Raw genomic sequence first — 21,920 nt, forward strand, 5'->3', positions numbered from 1 at the left:
CTGGCTCTCCGCAAAGTCTAAAACTATTTACTATCTGGCCCTTTAGAGAAAAAGTTTGTCCAACTCCTGCACTATATCAATACCTGACAGTTACTTAGTTTAGTAAATACAACAACCCTAAATAGGAATTCTATCAAAACACTTCAGGAAAATAATAAAAATAGGCCATAAAGGGCATATTACAAGGGATGATGACAAAAGTCTAGAATATAAATTCTAGAGACCATTTAATTTTTGGAAATAAAAGCAACTCAAGGGAAGATGATATTGGAATATTAGATGGTATTTTCCAGTTTTTCTCCACAAACAAAAACACCATTCTAAATGCAAGTGTGTAAGTTCTAAGGTCACCCACTCCCAGTTTCTGATTAACATTTACCAGAGAAGCTACAACCACCTCACATATAAGACGTCACAGAAATTGACTGAGCTCAAATGGGAGTAGTGGTTTCAAGATTTTAAAAATCCAACTTGGTAGGGACTCTTAAGCACCTATCCCCCAAAGGCTTAAGGCAGCCTTCCCAGAAAACCAGAAAAGTCTCAAAGAATAATATAAGCTCAATAAATATTGCTTGACTGACACAACCTAAAAACTACTAAGCTATTTAAGTCATAATATAAACCTAGGCATCCAATTAAATGTATTTTATCTTAGTGATCTTCTGAAAAAGCTACTGTCTCTAATAAATCATTTACATCCTTTAGGTTTTAGTCACAAGAAAAATAGGCTCACCACCTTTTCTATATCATCAACCTCCTCACTCTGGTAGTCAGAAACAACATCCACAGTTTCATCAATAGAATCATCGGTTTTCTCATTCTCATCTTCGTCCTCTTCCAAATCAAAAACAGTGAGGTCAGCACTGCTTCTCCCACTCTTCTTCTTTTGCTTTGGTTGTATCTGTTCTCCAGGTAGCAGTAAATGACCCTGAAAATGTCCATTCCCTCTGCTGCTTTTTGCAGCTCTCCTAGGAACAATGGAGAAGGCTGAAGGACTAGAAATCCTACTCCAAGAATCACATTCGGTTTTCAAAACGCTGGCATCTTCAGTGATTCCCCTTTTTCCAAGTAAGTCAGAGATGCTTTGTTGTTGTTGAAACACATCTGAATTTTCCTGACATGTCTTTGTTTCTTTAATTAACTGCTCATCTGCCTCTTGCTTACATTCCTGGGAAGCTCCAACACATTTCCTGGTTAAGGGGCCCTTCAGATGTCTTCTCCACCTTTCCCTAATACTGTCTTTCTCCAGAGAGTCTCCACATTCCTTCTCTGTGGCCTCTGTCTGTGGATGAGATTGCTGCTCCACACCTTTGCTCCCTGACAATTCAAATTTACTTTCTTCCTTAGAGATGTCTGGAAATTCATTTGAGTTTTCTTCTGGATTGTCTAATCCTTTCTGCTGTTCCACCTTCCTATCACCAAGTTTTTGATGCTGTACTTTACTCATATTTTGAACTGTCTTATTACTGGCTTTTTCAGAAATGGTCCTAACTTCTAGAACAGCCACTTTTTCTTTGGAACTCTTATGATTCCTAGCCCCACATTCTTCATTAACATCTTTATAGTCTTCATCTCTATGTGACCCAGTGATACAGGAATGCTTAGATGGTTTGACAGTTGCAGAACCTTCTTCTCGAAGGGATTCTTCATCCAAATGATCACTCCTGTCTTCCAAGGAATCATTCAGAGTTTCTTCTGAGGTAGCAGCTCCTGAGTTTTGTTTTACTGTATTAGCCTCAGGGTCTACAGCCTGTCCTTCTGACTGTAGAACCTTCTTGGTTTCTTCCTCTCTTTTTATTGAGTTTTTTCCATCTTTCTGGTCTGGATTCTGAGATTCTCTCTTCATTTGAAGAGAAGCTACATGTTGAAGAATGGAGCTAGGAACAGGCTTTTGTCCTGGGAGCTGTAACAAGGCAAAACTACCAGACTGGAGAGGAATAAGACTGGCTGTACCAACAGGCTGTCCTCCTGAGCTATAGGTTATTTTGGTTTCAGAGCCTGTTTTACTTGCAAAGCTTTGTGGTTCAGGAGCAGAAATCCTCAGGGTCAATGTACCAGCCTGAGACACAAAACTAGCTCCAGAGGAAAGCAATGATGGTGCCTGAGTGATAACATTTACTGCTGAAGATCCAACAGCTTGGATTACAGGATTCATGACAGAGAAAGCAGAGGATGAAGTGGAAGACGGTGGAGTCTCAGAGGGTTTGGAAGGAGCAGGTAACCGGATTCCCATCACAGACCCTAGTTTAAAAAATAAGAGAGAAATTTTTAAATCATGACTGCCTATATCAAGACTTCCAATGCTTGCTTTTCTTTTTGGAAAAGCAACTCTAAGAAAGGAAGAAAAACTATCCTGGTGTATTAACATACCATATGGCCAACTGATGCAACAAAAGAAAAGTTAGTAAGAAAGAAGTTTATACCTGGGTTCCGAAACATGACAGGCTGTAAGTTGGGCTGAGTATTAGAGCCTCGAAGCTGATGCAAAGGTAGAAGCTGGACAATTTGCCCATTAGGGTGCCTGAATAGGTTCATTCCACTTGGACTCCTAACAGGCTGTAAGACCATCCGATGTCCCTGAAGTTGTGTGTTTGAGACAGGTCTAAGAGAAGGAGAACCCTGCTGCACTGGAATCAACAATAATCGAGGTCCAGCACGCTTCACTGTGTTAGAAGAGACCTGTGGAGTAGCCACTGGAATTTGAGCAGCATTTTCTGAAAAACAGGAAATGGAAACATAGTACGAAAACTCCCCTTTAACACATGTACGAAAAAAAAGTATTTATAATTTTTAAATTTTTTTGAGACACAGTCTTGCTCTGTTGCTCAGGCTAGAGTGCAATGGCACAATCTCGACTGACTGCAGCCTCCACGCCTCCCTGGTTCAAGTGATTCTCCCACCTAAGCATCCTGAGTAGCTGCGACTACAGGTGCACACTACCACACCTGGCTTATTTCTGTATTTTGGGGCAGAGACAGGGTTTCACCATGCTGGCCAGGCTGGTCTCAAACCCCTGACCACCAGTGATCTGCCCTCCTTGGCCTCCCAAGGTGCTGGGGATTACAGGCATGAGCCACTGCACACAGCTTTTTTTTTTTTTTTTTTTTTTTTTTGAGACAGAATCTCACTCTGTCGCCCAGGCTGGAGTGCAGTGAGGCGATTTTGGCTCACTGCAACCTCCACCTTCTGGGTTTCCAGTGATTCTCCTGCCTCAGTCTCCCATGTAGCTGGGATTACAGGTGCCCATCACCATGCCCAGCTAATTTTTATATTTTTAGTAGAGATGGGGTTTCACCATCTTGGCCAGGCTGGTCTTTAACTCCTGACCTTGTGATCCACCTGCCTCTGCCCTTCAAAGTGCTGGGATTACAGGCATGAGCCACCACACCTGGCCTATTTTTTTTTTTTTTTTAAGAGACAGGGTCTCACTTGTCACCCCAGCTTCAGTGCAAGGGCTCAATCATAGTTTGTTGCAGTCTCTAACTCCCGCCTCAACCTTCCAAGTAGCTGGGACTACCAGAACCTGTCACTACACCTGGCTAATTATGTTATTCTTTGTAGAGTCAGAGTCTTGCTTTATTGCTCAAGCTAGTCTCGAACTCCTGGCCTTCCAAAATGCTGGGACTGCAGTCATGAGTTCACCATGCCCAGTCAAATAAACAAACAAAAAAACTATTAAGGCACAGAATCTGACCTTGCTGCAAAATAACTTCTAATCTGAAATATAAAGTTGCTGAAATTCTGTACTTTCATTAATACATTATTTATGGCTGAGAACAACCAGACATTATGGAGCTTTACACTTAGAATGGTAAAAAATAGAGTATCAATTGTCAAGAGGCACATTTAAAGAGATAATACTTCTGCCTAAATAAAAACATGGGTATCCCTCTAAATTTGGATTTCTGTTAAAGAGATCCTTTATGATAAAATTATTCTTCAATTTTATTTTATTTATTTATTTATTTATTTTTGAGACAGAGTCTTGCTCTGTCCCCAGGCGCCAGGCTGGAGTGCAGTGGCGCAATCTCGACTCACTGCAACCTCTGCCTCCTGGGTTCAAGCAATTCTCCTGCCTCAGCCTCCTGAGTAGCTGGGATTACAGACACACACCACCATACCCAGCTAATTTTTGTATTTTTAGTAGAGACGGGGTTTCACCATGTTGGCCAGGATGGTCTTGATCTGTTGATCTCGTGATCCACCCACCTTGGCCTCCTGAAGTGCTGGGATTACAGGCGTGAGCTACCGCGCCCGGCCTATTTTTAAAATTTTTTTAGAAAGGATCTCACTCTGCCGCCCCAGCTGGAGTGCAGTGGTACCAGAGCTCACTGCTGCCTCAAACTCCCAGGCTCAGCCAAAGGAGCTGGGACCACAGATGCAAATTTTTGTTTGTTTTGTTTTGTTTTAGAGAGAAGGAGTGTGCTGTATTGCCCAGGCTGGTCTTCAACTCCTGGGGCTCAAGCGATCCTCCTGCCTCAGCCTCCTAAAGTGTTGGGATCATAGGTATGAGCCACCATGCCTGGCCTCTTTATTTTTTTAAATAAAATCCATATCCTGCACAATTTAACTTTAAGGCTCATAACACTTACTAGAAATATGACTGAATTTCTAAGCTTATACTACCTGAGGAAGACAAAGAACAAAAAATTCTTGGTTTATAAAGGGCTTCTTGGTTTTTAAAATTCACTAATAAGCAAAGCTTAAAGGTTTGTGGGAATTACTTTTCAGAAGAGAAAAATGACATAAAGCCCTCAAAATGTAATAAAATTAACACACATCATAGAAGCAGGGAAATAAACCTGGCTTAGAAAGGCAAAAAGGCCAGGTGGCTCATGCCTGTAATCCCAGCACTTTGGGAGGCCAAGGCGGGTGGATCACCTGAGGTCAGGAGTTCGAGACCAGCCTGGCCAATATGATGAAACCCCATCTCTACTAAAAATATAAAAATTCGCTGGGAGTGGTGGCAGGGTTCTGTAATCCAAGCTATTCGGGAGGCTAAGGCAGGAGAATTGCTTGAACTCAGGAGGCGGAAGTTTCAGTGAGCTGAAATCACATCACTGCACTCCAGCCTGGACAACAAGGGCAAGACTTCATCTTAAAAAAAAAAAAAAAGAGGCAAAAGATGCTTTTAAAATAGCTTTATAGCAGAAATTTAATGCAGAAGATGTGAATTAATAGAGATTTCAAACCATTAACAGTACTTACAGATGCCCTTTACTGATTAGAAGAGATATTTAAAAGAAATACTAAAGACATAGGAAAAAACAGTACAAGTAATCTAGATTTCTTTTTTTAGATCAGAGAGATAATAGTAAGCATAAATAAAACTGGTCTAACATTACTATTCAAATTGGTGAGCTTATTTAACATTAATACATAAAACTTCAAAAGCTTGCTACTCAAGAGAAAAAAATCAAACAAATGAAACAAAGATTTTAGCTTAACAGGCATTCTGCACACACACAAAAAATATCAAATTTCTCAAAGAAAATTAAAAATTACATTAAAAATCCAGGACTACTCTCAAAAATTAAATAAAACACAAAGACTAAACTGTTCATGAAAATAACTGTGTTCAAATTAAACAAAAAATATTAATCTCCTCCCCCCCGCCCCGACAGCCTTACTCTGTTGCCCAGGATGGAGTGCAGTGGCACGATCTCGGCTCACTGCAATCTCTGCCTCCTGTGCTCAAGTGATTCTCATGCCTCAGCCTCCTGAGTTGCTAGGACTACAGACATGTGCTGGGACTCTAGAACTATGCCACCACACCCAGCTAATTTTTCTATTTTTAGTAGTGATGGGGTTTTGTCATGTTGGCCAGGCTGGTCTTGAACTCTGTACGTACCTCAGGTGATCCACTCACCTCAGCCACCTAAAGTGCTGGGATTACAGGCATGAGTCATATTCATCTATCTTGTGTGAATTAAGAAATATGTACATGTTAATGCATTCTAAATTTTTCAACTTTTCTTTTCAAAATAACTTTTAGAGACTGATTCAAAACCTAATTCAGAGAATGAAAATAGTCTTTAATATACACACTAAATAGGTGATGGTTTACTTAAATGTGCAAGAGAAAGGAAGGTAAAGAGAAAAAGGAGGAAAATCAAATTTTAAAAGCCACAGATGGCCACGCACGGTGGCTCACACCTATAATCCTAGCACTTTGAGAGACCAAGGGGGGCATATTGCCTGAGCTCAGGAGCAACATGCTGAAACCCAATTTCTACTAAAAATGCAAAAAACTAACCGAGTGTGGTGGTGCACACCTGTAGCACCAGCCACTCAGTAGGCTGAGGTTGCAGTGAGCAGCAACTTAGCCACTGCACTCCAGCCTGGGTGACAGAATAAGACCTCTGTCTCCATTCAAAAAAAAAAAAAGCCACAGATATCATAGTGCCAAAGTGGGATCCTCTTTACAAATAGAGAAAAAATTACATATATTTCTTTAGATAGCAGTTACCTGAGTCAGGTCTATTTATTTTAAAAGATTAGAAAATTAAAAAAAATATATATGAAAAGATTAGAAAATTTGTTAACATTAGTATTTCCTGGTAGGATGCAGTAGCTCACACCTGTAATCCCAACACTTTGTGGGGCCAAGATGCAAGGACACCTTGAGCCCAGGAGTCCAAGACCAGCCTAGACAACATAGTGAGATGTCATATCTACTGAAAATCAAAACAATTAGCCAGGTACGATGGCATATGCCTGTGATTCCAGCTATCCAGGAGACTGAAATGAGAGGATCACTTGAGCCTGAGATGTCAAGGCTGCAGAGAGCCATGATCACGCCACTGCACTCTAACCTGGATGACAAAGCAAGACCCTGTCTCTCTATATATACATAAAAATTTTTTAATAAAAATAAATTTTTATTAAAAATATATCTACATATTTTTTAACATCAAATGGTATTATAGAAGATATTTTTAGCTACCAGTCTTTGATGATATGTCTTTAATGTTACTCTAGTATTTTCTAGCTTTCTTCTTTTAGCTATGTGCTCAGAATATATAGTAGCTAACAGGAATTTAATCATTTTTTAAAATATTACAGTTTCTGGTATATTTATTTATAGGGTTAACCTCTATTATGCTGAGTAATGCTGGTTTCCAATTCATGCTGTCTCTTAAAAACACATTTACAGCCGGGCATGGTGGCTTAAACCTGTAATCCCAGCACTTTGGGAGGCCAAGGCAGGCGGATCACAGGGTCAAGAGTTGGAGAAGCCTGGCCAGCATTGTGAAACTCCATCTCTACTAAAAGCACAAAAATCAGCTGGGCATGGTGGCAGGCGCCTGTAACCCAAGCTACTCAGGAGGCTAAGGCAGGAGACTCGCTTGAACCCAAGAGGCGGAGGGTGCAATGAGCCAAAATCACACCATCGCGCTCCAGCCTGGGCAACAAGGGCAAGACTGTTTTGGGGGAAAAAAAAAAAGGCAAAAGATGCTTTTAAAACAGAGCAAGACTCCATCTCATAAATAAACATTTACATATTTAAAAGGCAGTTGATTTAAATAAAAATATTAAGCAGCTGACAGTACAGAGCAAAATATCTGAATGCATATCCTGAATAAGTCTGAGAAACAACAGAATTACAGAAGAATAAACTACTTTATTGTTTCATGCAAGAATTAAGAGTACAGGGAAAGGTTGGAATCCATACAGTTTAGAAGATATGATCTATTGAAATATAACAGATATGCACGTTAAGATTCAATAGGAAATTAAAGTAGCTTCACTAACAATTTCACTTCCAAAACTATGTATCAGACTAATCATGTTTTATGGGCTTATTTATGGGAAGAAGCAGATGACAAACACATTTAATATTGTGACTCACTTTTCCCTTCAACAGAACTTCAACCTACAAACTAACTCCCAATCTCTTCTTCCATAAAAGACAGAGAGGGATTTGGACCACATCACTAAATGCAAAAATATTTAAGAGAAAAACATCAATAACCAAGACAGAATTCCTATTGGGTAATTATTTCGCCTCAAATCCTACAGTCTCTTGCTCTTTTCCACATTAATTCCTCTATGAGTGGATTAAAAGAACAACTTACTTTAGCTATTTGCATCTGGATATAAAAACTACCAAAGTGTAGGATATTCCTTTTCAAATTCACTCAATCTAAGCCAATAAACAAGACTTTAACTAAAAAGTTTATAAAAATATTAGAACACTAAACAAATATGCCTCCTTATTTCTATTTCAATCAGTTCATGTCCAGCAATTAAATAAGTGCTGATTCACTAATGCTTTTTACTAGACAAAGGCAATGTAGTCTGCTCATCTCTCTCTAATTGAAAAGCAGCACCCTCCCCACCCCACAGAAGGAACACTTGCATTTGGGGCTCCCTCCTCAAAGATGTGCACTCCTAGCTCTCAGCACACAGCAGGTCAGGTTTCCTCCCATGCCCATCTTAGAAGCTCTGAGCTCCAGTCTTATCTGCATTATTTGAGTATCAGCCACCACTTCCTTTCTAATGTTTCTGAGTATTTTGAGTGGCAACCTCCAGCTCCACTAAACTATCAGTCAAGGTTGTTCAAGTTATCTCTCAAGGTTATCAGTTATTGTTTTTATTAATGTTCTGGTGAAAAAACTGCATATATTTTCAGTGATTTACTCCAATCCTATATTAACCATGAGCTCTATTAATTTTAGTGTTCAGTTTTGCAGCACGCAGAGGTTTTCAGGAATACATGTATCATGTTACAACAGAAATACCTATACTGTTATCCTGATATAGCTATAATCCTATCACAATCACAAAGTTATATAAATAGCTGTACAGTAATAAAGCAGCTAATAACATCTAGGCCTTACCTGGTCTCTGGCTCACTGGTGGACTTCCATTAATTCCTGAGAGTATAATAGGAACAGAGCCCAGAGATGAAGTTGGCGTGGTCACCACTGAGGAAGATGCAGCTGTAGTCACCACGACTAAGGAGGTGGAAGCAGTGGAAGCAACAGGAAGAGTTATGGTTGGAGGAGATGCTACCAAAGACTTAGGAAAAGCAACTGAAGCCACAGGGGTAGTTATCCCAGTGGTTTTGGTAAGGTTCACAGTGGCTGTAGACTGGGTAGACGTTACAGGGGTGCTGATACTAGTTTCAGAGACCTCAACCCCTGTAGTAGTGGCACCAGAAGAATAAGTAGTTTCCTTAGTTTCCACATCAGAAATAGCAGTCATAGGTGTCACAGCAGTAACATTTTCTAAAAACACTTGAGGGGTGGTAGTAGTGACAGCAGCAGTCACAGGGCTGCACACCTGAACTGGTTCAGAAGAAACCACAGGTGTGACGACCATTACTGGAGAAGGTCTGATATTGAACTTCTGTGGCCCTCCCATGGTTTGGGGTGTGCTAACTCCAGGTATCTTCTGCTGCAAGGCTCCAACTTTACTCATCACAAACTGTGTGAACACACCACCAGGAGAGGGTCGAGCCGCTGCAAATAGAAATTTGCAGGTCAAAAATCTTCAGTTCTGATATTTTATCCTCTTAGTGACTGTGCTTACCAACATTTATTGTGCACCACTGGGTCAATTTCTTACAGGTACTACCTACCTGCATTATTTGTGCCAATTTCTACCCTCAGAAATCAAGCACTTGCCTCGGCCAAAAACAAACCTTTATAATTCTAACAGGAAAGGTATTAAAATTGAGTGTTCCAGGCGGGAGGCAGTGACTCACACCTGTAATCCCAGCACTTTGGGAGGCCAAGGCAACGGATCACGAGGTCAGGAGTTCGAGACCAGCCTGGCCAACATGGTGAAACCCTGACTTTACTAAAAATACAAAAATTAGTTGGGTGTGGTGGTGCGGGCCTGTAATCCCAGTTACTCAGGAAATTGAGGCGGGAGAACTGTTTGAACCCAGGAGGTGGAGGTTGCAGTGAACTGAGATAGTGCCACTGCACTCCAGCCTAGGTAACAGAGCAAGACTCCATCTTGAAAAGAAAAATTTAAAAATAGAGTGTTCCTACTAAAATTCTTGTGCAATATATTCAAACTGTCAGGATACTAAAAAGACAATACAGTAGCAAAAACTTCATCACCTAAAACAGATAAAAGAAAATGAGAGGGTTTTCCCCCCAAATTCTAATGTAAAAACTTGTTTCTACCATTTCCTCCTGTCTGAGCACTTTCACCTCTACAGCTGTGCTATTATGAGATGGTTATATATTACATATTCTTAAAATATATAAAGACATTTCTCAAAAGAGATCAGGATAGGATTGCTTTACTTCCCCTCAGTCACAATTGAAGCTGCTTTACAAGAGGTAAAATAGGTTCTTTTTATGGCAGACAATAAATACCTTCTATCTTCACATAACTCTAGCCATTCAGCCAGAGATTTCAGCTGACACACTTACTTAACATTCCTAACAGATAAGAAACAACAAAACAAAGAATGCAATAAACCAACTACAGATACTCTCAATGCTAAAACACAAATGCTTCAAGAAGGTAATTTATTACAGACTTCAGCATTTAAATGTTAAGCAAAAGAGATTTTCATTCATCAGTGGCTCACACCTGTAATCCTAGCACTTTGGGCGGCTAAGGCAGGCGGATCACCTGAGGTCAGGAGTTCGAGACCAGCCTGACCAACATAGAGAAACCCTGTCTCTACTGAAAATACAAAAAATAAGCCGGGTGTGGTGGCACATGCCTGTAATCCCAGCTACTTGGGAGGCTGAGGCAGGAGAATAGCTTGAACCCAGGAGGTAAAGGTTGCAGTGAGCCAAGATCACGCCACTGCATTCCAGCCTGGGCAACAACAGTGAAACTCTGTCTCAAATAAAAAAAAAAGAGAGAGAAATTTTCATTCACAAAACAGAGATGAATAGAATAAACCAACATTGCCAAAATTGTATTTATAGGAGCTTTCTACTTTAAGCCTGTGCTACTCACCCCACCAGCTTTTGCTAGTTCCTTGATTTCATAAGTTTACAAACTACCAACAGAAGAATTTATATAGCACCAGCAAGAATTCAGCAAGATGCCAAAAACACCAGCCCTCATAGGAAAATAGTAAACTCTTTTTAATTTAGTAAAATATTTTAATAAATAATTTAGTAAAATAGTATTTTAAATACTAAACTTTTTGGGGGGGTGGGGGGAGACGGAACCTCACTCTGTCGCCAATGCTGGAGTGCAGTGGTGCAATCTCGTCTCACTGCAACCCTGCCTCCCGGGTTCAAGAGATTCTCCTGCCTCAGCCTCCCGAGGAGCTGGGATTATAGGCATGTACCACCAATGCCTGGCTAATTTTTATATTTTTAGTAGAGACAGGGTTTCACCATGTCAGCCAGGCTGATCTCAAACTCCTGACCTCATGATCCCAAAGTGCTGAGATTACAGGCGTGAGCCATTGTACCCAGCAATAGTAAACTATTTTTAAATGTCTTCCTTTTCTAGAAACGAAATTAAAGTCCTAAGTCTTTGCTACATTAATAAAAAGTCAAAAACCCTTAAAAATAACTGTAATACTTTGCCTTCAGATCAGTGTTGTTAAAAATTAAAATCAAAAATTAAAAAAGCCCAGGCAAGACAGACATCAAGAATAAGAATAATGCCAAATTACATATTTCTCTAATTTTTACAACCTCCAAACCTGTACCAACTTGGCCCACCACCAAGTCATAGGCCATTCCAAACCATACGTACACTCCAACTTACCAATTGGCCGTTTTGCTGGGACAAATGCCTTCAGATTCTTCCCAGGGCGATTTGTTGGAGCGCCAGAGGAGGATGCCATTTTGGAATTGGATGTTGAAGGCAACAGGGTACGTGGTTTCCTGGATGCAGCCACCTTGGCATTGGATGCTACCTTGGAGATGACAGTACTGAGGGTTGAGAGGTCCAGGACTGAGGGTCGCAACCTGCCTGTGATATAAGCAGCTAGCCTATTGGCTGGATGCAATGCCCCCATCTGTCCCAATAGCAACTTAGCCTGCGGGTAACTCTTACCATTAACCTGAAACAAGTGGCAAAGAGAAATTCTGTAAAGATAAAATTCTCTCGCTAACTCCTCTCCCTTGACAGGGGCTTCATTTTTTACAAGTTTTTATAAGTCTATTTTTCAGATTTAAAAGGGAAAAAGAATTAGACTTTTTCCATTTAGAATAATCTGAGTAATCAAAAGGTAGAAAAATGCAGTCATTTGATATTCTGAACTAATCTCATCTCCTTCATTCTGCCGTTTGAAATAGAGAATCAGAAACTCATCATTTCTGCATTCTAGGTATGTGAAAGTTAACAAATCTAAACAATTGGAATTATCCAATTGTTTTACTTGTACATAAGCCATGCTGGCTAAGCTATTAGCCTCATCAGCAAAAATGAGTAACTGTGCCCCATGAAATGTCTCTGATAAGACCAGAGAGGGATAATGAAGCTCTCACACAAGGGTCCTTTCAAGCATCCTTCATATTTGAAAAATGTAAGTGAATCTACTTTAAGTTATAAGAGAATCACTGCTGCAATTACCTAAGCCATAATTACCTCACAGTTTTTGGCTTTCAAAAGGCTTAGCTTTAAAGATACCATTTTTATCTCTTGGACAAAACATGGATTCAAAATAAATACTGGTAGAAACTCATTCTCATTCTAGATTATTAACTAAATGGTCAGAAGAAAATGAACCAACAAATGAGGTAAAGATCCTATCTGCTGTCTCAGTTGATTAGACTGCCCATCACGGGTAGCAACAGCACAGCTGTTTTATGTGAGGGTTGTTTTTCTTTTGTTTTTTTCTGGGTTTTTTTTTTTTAAGGGAAAAGAAAAAACACCTCCCAAGTCTCTACCCATGTTCTCTAGGTCACATTGCCAGATAACTCTAGAGACGGTAACCTTCTCTGTATCTCCTTTTCACCATTTAAAAGTCAGGGGTTGGGAGAGATGGAGTGAGGTAGAATCTACTCTCTAGTAGGGAAGTGGTGAGGAGACTAGCTACAGCAAGCAACTCCATCTTCAGAGACACAAAACAAAATTACTCTTTGCTACTTCAGTAAAATTGTGATGATTCCCCCAAAGATCAAGATTATTTCTGCCTTGGATTTGGTACAAAGAATGTGATCATTCTCCCTGAAAGTAAACTTTACTATCACTTTTTAGGCTATATGGAAATAGGTCAGATACCCTTCCCGACTCTCTTGGGACTGCTCTGAAGGCCAATCTGTAGCTTCCCCAAAGTTTACCTTACAGTTGCCTGACTGCTTATGCAGACACATTCTATGGTGACTTTGTGAGTCCTGGGTAGAAGAAAACACAAAATTTCCACACTTCTATTTTAGGGAGTCTGATCTCACTAGAAATTATATCAGGCAAACCTCTGCTTTCAAAGTACCAATCAATCAATAAGGTAAAGAGAAAACACTGTACTCCTCTCATCATTAAGAGTACAAGAAATACCAACAAAAGCATTTACATAGCACGCACAACAGCAAACTGCAATAAAAAGTTTTTTAAGTAGATCAATCATATTATTAACGGAGAAGTCCTTAGTAACTTAAAAGTAGCCAATCTAATGGAAGTCAAGTTAACCCTGCAGTAATATCAAACATTTTCACACATTCACTACTCTAATATAAAAATGCATTTTTGTGTGTGAGAGACCAAGTCTCGCTGAGTAGCCCAGGCTGGAGTGCAATGGCACAATCTCAGCTTATTGCAACTTCCACCTCCCAAGTTCAAGTGATTTTCCTCCCTCAGCCTCCCAAAAAACTGGGATTATAGGCGTGCACCACCACACCTGGCTAATTTTTGTATTTTTAGTAGAGACAGCGTTTAGCCATGTTGGCCACACTGGTCTAGAACTCCTGACCTCAGGTGATCAGCCTGTCTTGGCCTCTCAAAATGCTGGGATTACAGGCGTGAGCCACCACGCCCAGCTAGAAAAACCTTTTTGACTGTGACTCACACTAATTCAGAACTTCTCTTTTCAAATTTTCCAGATGCCAGTATAATTTGACTAATATAACCTACCTGAATTACTAAATATCAAGGATAGAAATATTTGTCCTACAATAACGATTACACTGACAAAACCCCTATGAATCAAATAAAGAAAAAATATAATTAAGTAAATATGGCTCAATTTTTACTAATGTATTTAAATAACACCTTGCCAAATTAAAATTTTCAACTATACATGGCGGCTCATGCCTGTAATCCTAGCACTTTGGGAGGCCAAGGTGAGTGGATCACCTGAGCTCAGAAGTACCAAACCAGCCTAGGCAACATAGTAAAAGCTTATCTCTACCCCCCCACCCACACACACGTGCGCACACGCACATGCATGCACGCACACGCACACACACATGCACACACACACGCACATGCACACGCACACGCACACAGCCTTGGGAGGCTGAGGCACAAAGAATGGCTTGAACCTAGGAGGCAGAGGTTGCAGTGAGTCAATACTGTGCCACGGCACACCAACCTCGGTAACAGAGCAAGACTCTGACAAATAAATAAAAATTTTTAAAATGAAATAAAAATTTCCCTAAGTTTCTAAACATATACTGCCTATCATAAAGTCAATTTCATCTTCCCCTTATACCTACCATTCTAACCATGATTTTGTTTTGAAAGCTAACCGCTAATAATAAATTCCAAGAGCTAGACTGAATCCCTAACTATCCTTGCTTGCTTGTCAAAGTATCACTAGAGACCCAGGCAATAAAGTTTATGAAGAGCAACTTTCTGGGAAGGTAAGAAAGAAAATTATAAACTAATACAAGGCTCTACATTTCTGTTCGTAAATGTGACAAAAATTCACTCTAGGTATACATCTAACCTAGGCCTATTACAAAAAGAGATAATAATTTTGTCACCCAGTTCCCAGGAAACATAAAGATAAAGGATATCAGGCCCATAAAGGAGTCTGAAAAATCATGATACTACCTAGGTATAAAAAGGTGCTATACCCAGATTAAAGATAATTCTCACCTGGATAAGCCCAGATGTACTTGAACTGGGTTTACGTTTATAGGCCACAAGCTTCCCTGCAGGAGAAAGCCCTGCATAAAAAGGCAGACCTTTGCCTCCATGTAATCTCTCCCTCACTGAATCCAGGGCATCTGTCTGCACAGGAGAGATATCCTCCATTTTCCCAGGGGACAATGGACCATCAGGAGTCTCTGATCCAGATTTCTCAGCCATATCATCTTGGTCTTGACATGATGGCATAGAGATTTTCACACGAGAAGAATAAACAGGAGGGTTCTTCTCACCCCGGCTCTTTCGCTGAGAAGCCAACTCAATGATGAAGCTGCCCACCTTAAGTGATTGTGGCATGTTGCTATTGATGTGCTGGGATAAGATGCTCAAAATCTTGTTCCGATCCTCCTCCCAGTTGCAGTCTGAGATGATCTCAATCAGTTTGGTGGGACCACCAGGTGACCGCTGATGCATGTAAGAAGTAGAAGAGGATTCCCCTTCGTTGCAGGAAGACTTCCAGCTCTTTTCTGATGAGAAATAATAATAAATAAAAAGTTGAAAGACTATTTCTGTATCATAGCATTTTGTATGGAACACTGAGAAAAACTGTCACATTCTCATGTTCTTTCACAGCAGCAACTTAAAATGTATTAACTTTCACCATTTGGGAGTTTTCCAGTAAGAAAAATTCCAGACAATCAGACTACAATAGTCCTAATTATCCCGCTAACTGGGCTTTAATAGAGTTCCCTTAAAATTGCTCTAAATGCCTAATTATTACATTAGCAGTTAGCTTGCAAAAAAGCATGACCTATAACCAAGGTTAAGCTTCACTGGTATAGGTTACTATGTTGCTATCCATACAGGGTAAGTGAGGTTACTTGCAAGACGTTTGAAGCATATCAACATTAGAGTCAATCCAAAAGAACAGCAAGAAAAATAGCATTCTGACTTTAAGTGTACTATACCTCTAATTTCTACTGCAAATACTTCTGAATTACTTCTGTGCCTCTAGATATGACTGCTCCATTTCTACATTGTATGTAGATCACTCAGCTCCCCAAAGTATTCCATCCATGGCAACATGTACACTAGATATGTATTTCACTAAACTCCTAGATTTCTGCCCACTGAGTGTACCTCTATGTCAAGGGACCCCATAATCCTCTCAGGGTACTCATGCTCTCAGCCAGGTTCCCTCCATCCCAGCAACCTCCTCCACTTACCTCAATGTGCTATAGAAACATTATCATTATTTGTATGCACCATGACTTCTTTTAAAAAATTAAGCCCCGCTGCTTAAATGTCAGAAGTCTTAGAAAGCATAACCAAAATCAAATAGGTAACTCCCTGACCACTATCTGTCATCAACGTAATTCTGGCAGTGGCCCCTGCTAGATAAATCACAGTAATATTCCTTCCTTTCTCCCTTTAGATGTCTCCAAAGGTGGCAGTTATAGAGGATCAATAGCTAATGATGCCAATATTGCTGGGGGTTGGAAAGAGGTTAAAAAAAAATTCACTGACCTCATCCTAAATGTCTCTTCCAACAACATGCTATGTCAACATGAATGAGTTTTCTTTTATTTTTGAGAGCAGGAGTATTAACAGACCAAATAATGAGGAAAAAAACTTTTACTTATTGTCCCTGTTTTTGGCATAAGTTTGAAATAGGGTAAACAGACATGTTCTGAATTGATGGTTTGGGTTTTCTCCCATTATTAATATAATCTAGACCTAAATAATTTCTGTAAAATGTTAAGATCTAGTTTTCATTCTAACCTTGTAGTTTACCAGAATCATCCTCCAAGTCACACGTGAGCTGTTTTAAGGGCTGCTGTTCAGAATCAGGTTCCTGAAGGAGAGAGTAACACAGAAATACTTTAACATATATTCAGTACTCACAGAAACTTGGACACAAACACTACATCTCTCTCAGAATTTTAAATTATTAGAATGATTAAAATGTCAACAGCTTCAATCCATATGCACAGCTACATTACTATCATATAAAATCTTGGGCAAAAACAAGTTTTTCTCCCTAATATCCTTGATAGTGACTGAGTCATCAAGAAAATAATTCACATTGTACTTTATAGTAAAGAAGGAAATATATTTACTTTTTAATAAAACAAACGGCAGTTATTCAGAAAATTCACCAAGTAAGGCCACCTCGGTGGTTCATGCCTATCATCTCAGCATTCTGAGAGGCAGAGGTGGGCAAATCACTTGAGCCCAGGAGTGCAAAACCCCATCTCTACAAAAATACAAAAACTTAGCCGCCAGTGGTGGCACACACCTGTGGTCCCAGTTAATTGGGGAAGCTGAAACAGAAAGATCGCTTGAGCCAGGGAGGTGAAGGCTGCAGTGAGCCGAGATCGCGCCACTGCACTCCAGCCTGGGCAACAGAGTGAGACCCGATCTCCAAAAAAAAAAAGAAAAAAAAAAATAGAAGAAAGAAAGAAAGAAAATTTGCCAATGTGGACAAAGATGCACACTCTAACAATTACAGATAAATAACTAAAACCAGAATTCTTAAAAATTACTCCAAGGTCAGAAAAAATAATGCACTTTATTTATCAATCCTCTATTAACAGGAATTCTGCCTCTAAGTTTTCATTATTAAAAACAATAGGGCACTGAACAGCCTTATATATGTGTATGTTTGAGTAAATACACATACACATACACGTACATGTTTTTGTGCCCTCATGCTAGTATTTCTATATACCAACCTGCCATGTATACTTAAAATTTAGGGTCAAAAAGATATGCACATTTAAAATTTTTTTTGTTGTTATTAACAAATTGCTGTTTAAAAAAAACTGCTGATTTATACCTGTAGTGGTTTTCTAGGTAGTAACCACTGATGTTGAGGTGGCAGTACAGGTGAAGGTGGAGCCCCCAGCCATCAGATGAACCATGGAAGGGGAAGAGGTAAAGCCTAACTACAAGGATAATTGAAATCAGAACTTACTCCTTAAATTATCTGTGAATGTGTGCCTCAGTTTCTCATGCCAGCTTCCTCCATGGGTTGGAAACATTGCCACCTAGACTCTTTTACCATTCCACTTTCACTAATCAGGAGAGACCATCCTCTTTCCTTAGTTTCAATTTTTTTTTAAGTGAAAGCAAGTGTATTAAGAAAGCAGAGGAACCGGCCAGGCATGATGGCTGACACCTGTAATCCTAGCACTTTGGGAGGCAGAGGTGCATGGATCAAATGAGGTCAGAAATTCAAGACCACCCTGGCCAATATGGTGAAACCCCGTCTCTACTAAAATACAAAAATAAGCCAGACATGATGGCAGGTGCCTGTAATCCCAGCTACTCAGAAGGCTGAGACGGGAGAATCGCTTGAACCCAGGAGACAGTGGTTGCAGTGAGCCAAGATCACACTACACCGATACAGCCTCAGTGGCTGAGCGAGACTCCGTTTTTAAAAAGAAAAAAAAGAGAAAGCAAGCAAGCAAGCACAGGAATGAAAAAAAAATGGCTACTCCATAGACAAAGCAGAGCAGCACTTAGTTCCAATTTTTAAAATCCTTAGGAATCTGAATGGTTCATCTTGGATCAGACACCACCCTATGACCCAGAACACTGTTACCAAGGAGGCAAGAGCTGTAGGATAATGGCAGTTTCCATTTAATCTATGTAGTTGATGTATTAATAGCAGATTTTTTTTCTGGGCAGATAGTAATGAAAGCTAGTGTTTACAGGGTACTTAAAATGTAACAGGCACATGCTAACCTAACCTACGTTTTACGTATATGTAGAATGTCTCCCTAGACAGGCCACAGAGGACAAACAGCAAATTTAAAAGAATTTGGGATAGCTCCATAGTTACCATTACAATAGCAATGATAAATAGAAGCTGAAATCACAAAAGCAAGACATGAGAAACTTATATGCCGTAACAACTGCATATTGTAATGAAGAACTAAAATACCTCCCACCTCACAATAAAAGTGTTCACTTGGTCATCTAAAAATTTATCAGCTCTTACATTAGCAGAGGATATAACCACTTAGATAGCATTATGTGGCTCAAGCAAGTGTCAGATTGAGTCTTTCAGGTTTCACAGTATACAATAAAAATAACGAAATGGATTTCAGGGCCTTTTGCTTTAAAAAAAAAAAAAAAACAAGAAAAGCCTTTGGTGTCAAGAATACTCAGTCTTAAATCCTGGCTCCACTGCTTGCTAGCAATATAACTTAAGCCTTCTTGCCTCATGTGTGTAACAGGGATAATGCCACCAAACTCCTATGGTAAAAAATGTATAACTGCATATAAAAACATGTAATTGCACAGCACACTGGCACACTACTTGACACATGGTAAACAGTAACAAGATCAAATGAGAGAACGTATAATTGCCCAGTGGCAGTAAGTCAAGAAACCCTTATCAGTGTTATTCTCCAATGTCCTGCCTCTCTACATGTTTGAGAGATGCCTAATCCCATTTCTTAAAATTGAGAAAATGATCTTATCATCAACCAAGTTTCAGTAAGTACTGGTATCAAATGGCATAGTATTTAATTAGGATTATACGCTAGCTACGAATAACTTTACTTTGAAAAACTAATTTCTTGTGTCTTTATTCATAAAAGTTTACCTTTTAAAAATTCATTCATGGGTATTTTAAACAAACTAAAGAATAGGGAGTCCCTGAAAGCCTCACTCAAACCACCTTCTGAAAGCTGGGAAATAGAGAAGTTTTTTATCCAAAATGATATAACATAAACTAAAAGTAGTATATTAACTACTTTAAAAACTTGATGCTCTGCCTTTCCTTCTTTCTCATTAAGTTTAAAGAGTTTTTATTAAAATTGTTAAAATTGTATAAGAGAATTTTAAAATATACTAAAAAGGCAATTAAAATTTTTTCCTCATAGATACATAGATATTTTCCTGGCTTAACTATATAATGTTTTAATATAGGTAATAAAGTTTTTACTTATCATGAGATCTGAAATAAAAACTTATAAAATTAGCTGGGCGTGGTAGAGTGCTGCTGTAATCCCAGCTACTTGGGAAGCTGAGGCAGGAGAATTGCTGGAACCCGGGAGGCAGAGCCTGCAGCAAGCCGAACTCATGCCACTGCACTCCAGCCTGGGCGACAAAGCAAAACTCCATCTCAAAAATAAAATAAAATAAATTATTGTCATCCTTACTCTGTTTTAAAATACAAGACCTTTTCAGAAGAACTGGCATTAATGCTGCCTTTATGAATGTCTTTCATCCTTAATTTTCCAGGCAATGAAAAACAAAGGATAGAAAATTGATTGGTTTTCCTTTGTTTTTCCTCTTCATTTAAATATAATATTATTATTTTTATCTCTGCAAAATAATCACTAATACATGACTTATAACATAGTCTCAGCTGGGTACAAATGCAGCTGGGTGCAGTGGCTCATGCCTATACCCAGCACTTCGGGTGGCCAAGGCAGGCTGATCATCTGAGGTCAGGAATTCAAGGCCAGCCTGGCCAACATGATGAAACCCCATCTCTACTAAAAATACAAAAAATTAGCCGGATGTGGTGGCGGGCGCCTGTAACCGTAGCTTCTCGGCAGGCTGAGGCAGGTCAATCGCTTGAACCCAGGAGGTGGAGGTTGCACAGAGATGAGACTGCGCCACTGTACTCCAGCCTGGGCAACAAGAACAAAACTGCGTGTCTAAAATAAATAAAAGATGATCATAACAAAAAAAAAAGAAGAAGAAGAAAGAATAATACTTTTTTTTTGAGACAGAGTCTCACTGTCACCTAAGCTGAAGTGCAGTGGCATGACTGCAGTTCACTACAACCTCCAACCTCCGCCTCCCAGGTTCAAGCAATTCTTTTTCCTCAGTGCCCAAGCAGCTGGGATTACAGCCATGCAGCGCCAGGCCCAGCTAATTTTTTTTTTTTAAGTAAAGATAGGGTTTTGCCATGTTGCCCAGGCTGGTCTCGAACTCCTGGGCTCAACAGGTCCACCTGCCTCTGCCTCCCAAAGTGCTGGGATTAGACGCGTGAGCCACCGCACCTAACCAAGAAAGAATAACACTTGTAATAACCCTAAGAGACATACCATACAATAGGTACACAGAGAAATAAACTGACATATATGTCACATATGTCTTCTCTGCCCTGCCCTGTAGGATAATTAGTAAATTAATTATTCTGATAGTAATGCAAATCTTAATACCAAAAACAGGGAATTGGAAGTTAAAAAGAAACTATGGAACAAGAAACTCACCTTTGCATTATTATGGTTCTCAGGGCTAGAATGACATGAATTCTGCTGCTGAAATGATGGAGATGGGGAGGAGGAAGAGGATAGTTGTCTCTGGTCCTCTTTCTTTCTCTCATATACTCGAACTCGAGCACAAGTCATCATACTTTCAAAGTACAAGTAGACTGGATCTTTGTCCTCTTCCCGAATCTGAAAATTTCATACAACAAAACATTCCATACAATGGGAGAAAAGTCCCCTAGACTCCAAAAGAAAAGGAATGTTTAATCTTTTTTTCCTATTACAATAGTTGAAATTTTTTAATGCAAATTTTAAAATCAAATAGCACAACTACAGTTCATATGTGCCAAATCTTAGGGCAGTCAGAAAGGATCCAGTTCTCTATCAGGAAATTTCAGATCATACCAGAGCAGTGCATTTCAAATTACCTATGGTGAAGGATACACTGTTAGTTACAGTCCCTCACAGACTGATACTTTAATAAATACAATAAATTACTAGAAAAACTAAATACACATACAATTTAAGGTTTTTAATATTAGATTCAGTCTAACCAACTTGCAATAGAAATGTATCAATATTTACTCTTATTTTCTATATAGTTATCCCCTAAACAACACAGGTTTGAACTGTGTGGGTCCACTCACATGTAGATTTTTTCCACCTCTGTCATCAAGACAGTAAAATTAACCCTTCCTCTTCCTCTTCAGACTA

General features: G+C 39.5%; 1 protein-coding gene across 50 annotated transcripts in view; it reads right to left on the bottom strand.

Annotated features, from left to right (window-relative positions):
- Positions 1–21,920, bottom strand: part of MGA (MAX dimerization protein MGA) — a 155,337-nt gene that overhangs the window by 20,884 nt on the left and 112,533 nt on the right. For 10 of the 50 annotated variants that reach the window (XM_035259751.3, XM_035259732.3, XM_035259733.3 and 7 more), the window contains 7 exons: positions 21,210–21,395; positions 16,753–16,825; positions 14,980–15,497; positions 11,704–12,001; positions 8,844–9,467; positions 2,424–2,714; positions 734–2,241 (listed from right to left, as the gene is read on the bottom strand). In XM_035259751.3, the coding sequence (XP_035115642.1) occupies positions 734–2,241; positions 2,424–2,714; positions 8,844–9,467; positions 11,704–12,001; positions 14,980–15,497; positions 16,753–16,825; positions 21,210–21,395 (3,498 nt within the window). The remainder of the gene's footprint in view (positions 1–733; positions 2,242–2,423; positions 2,715–8,843; positions 9,468–11,703; positions 12,002–14,979; positions 15,498–16,752; positions 16,826–21,209; positions 21,396–21,920) is intronic. The other 40 variants (XM_078334301.1, XM_017976897.4, XM_078334280.1 and 37 more) reach the window with 16 other exon arrangements.

The sequence above is a fragment of the Callithrix jacchus genome, chromosome 8, assembly GCF_049354715.1.
Source record: "Callithrix jacchus isolate 240 chromosome 8, calJac240_pri, whole genome shotgun sequence".
NCBI classification, from domain to species: domain Eukaryota; kingdom Metazoa; phylum Chordata; class Mammalia; order Primates; family Cebidae; genus Callithrix; species Callithrix jacchus.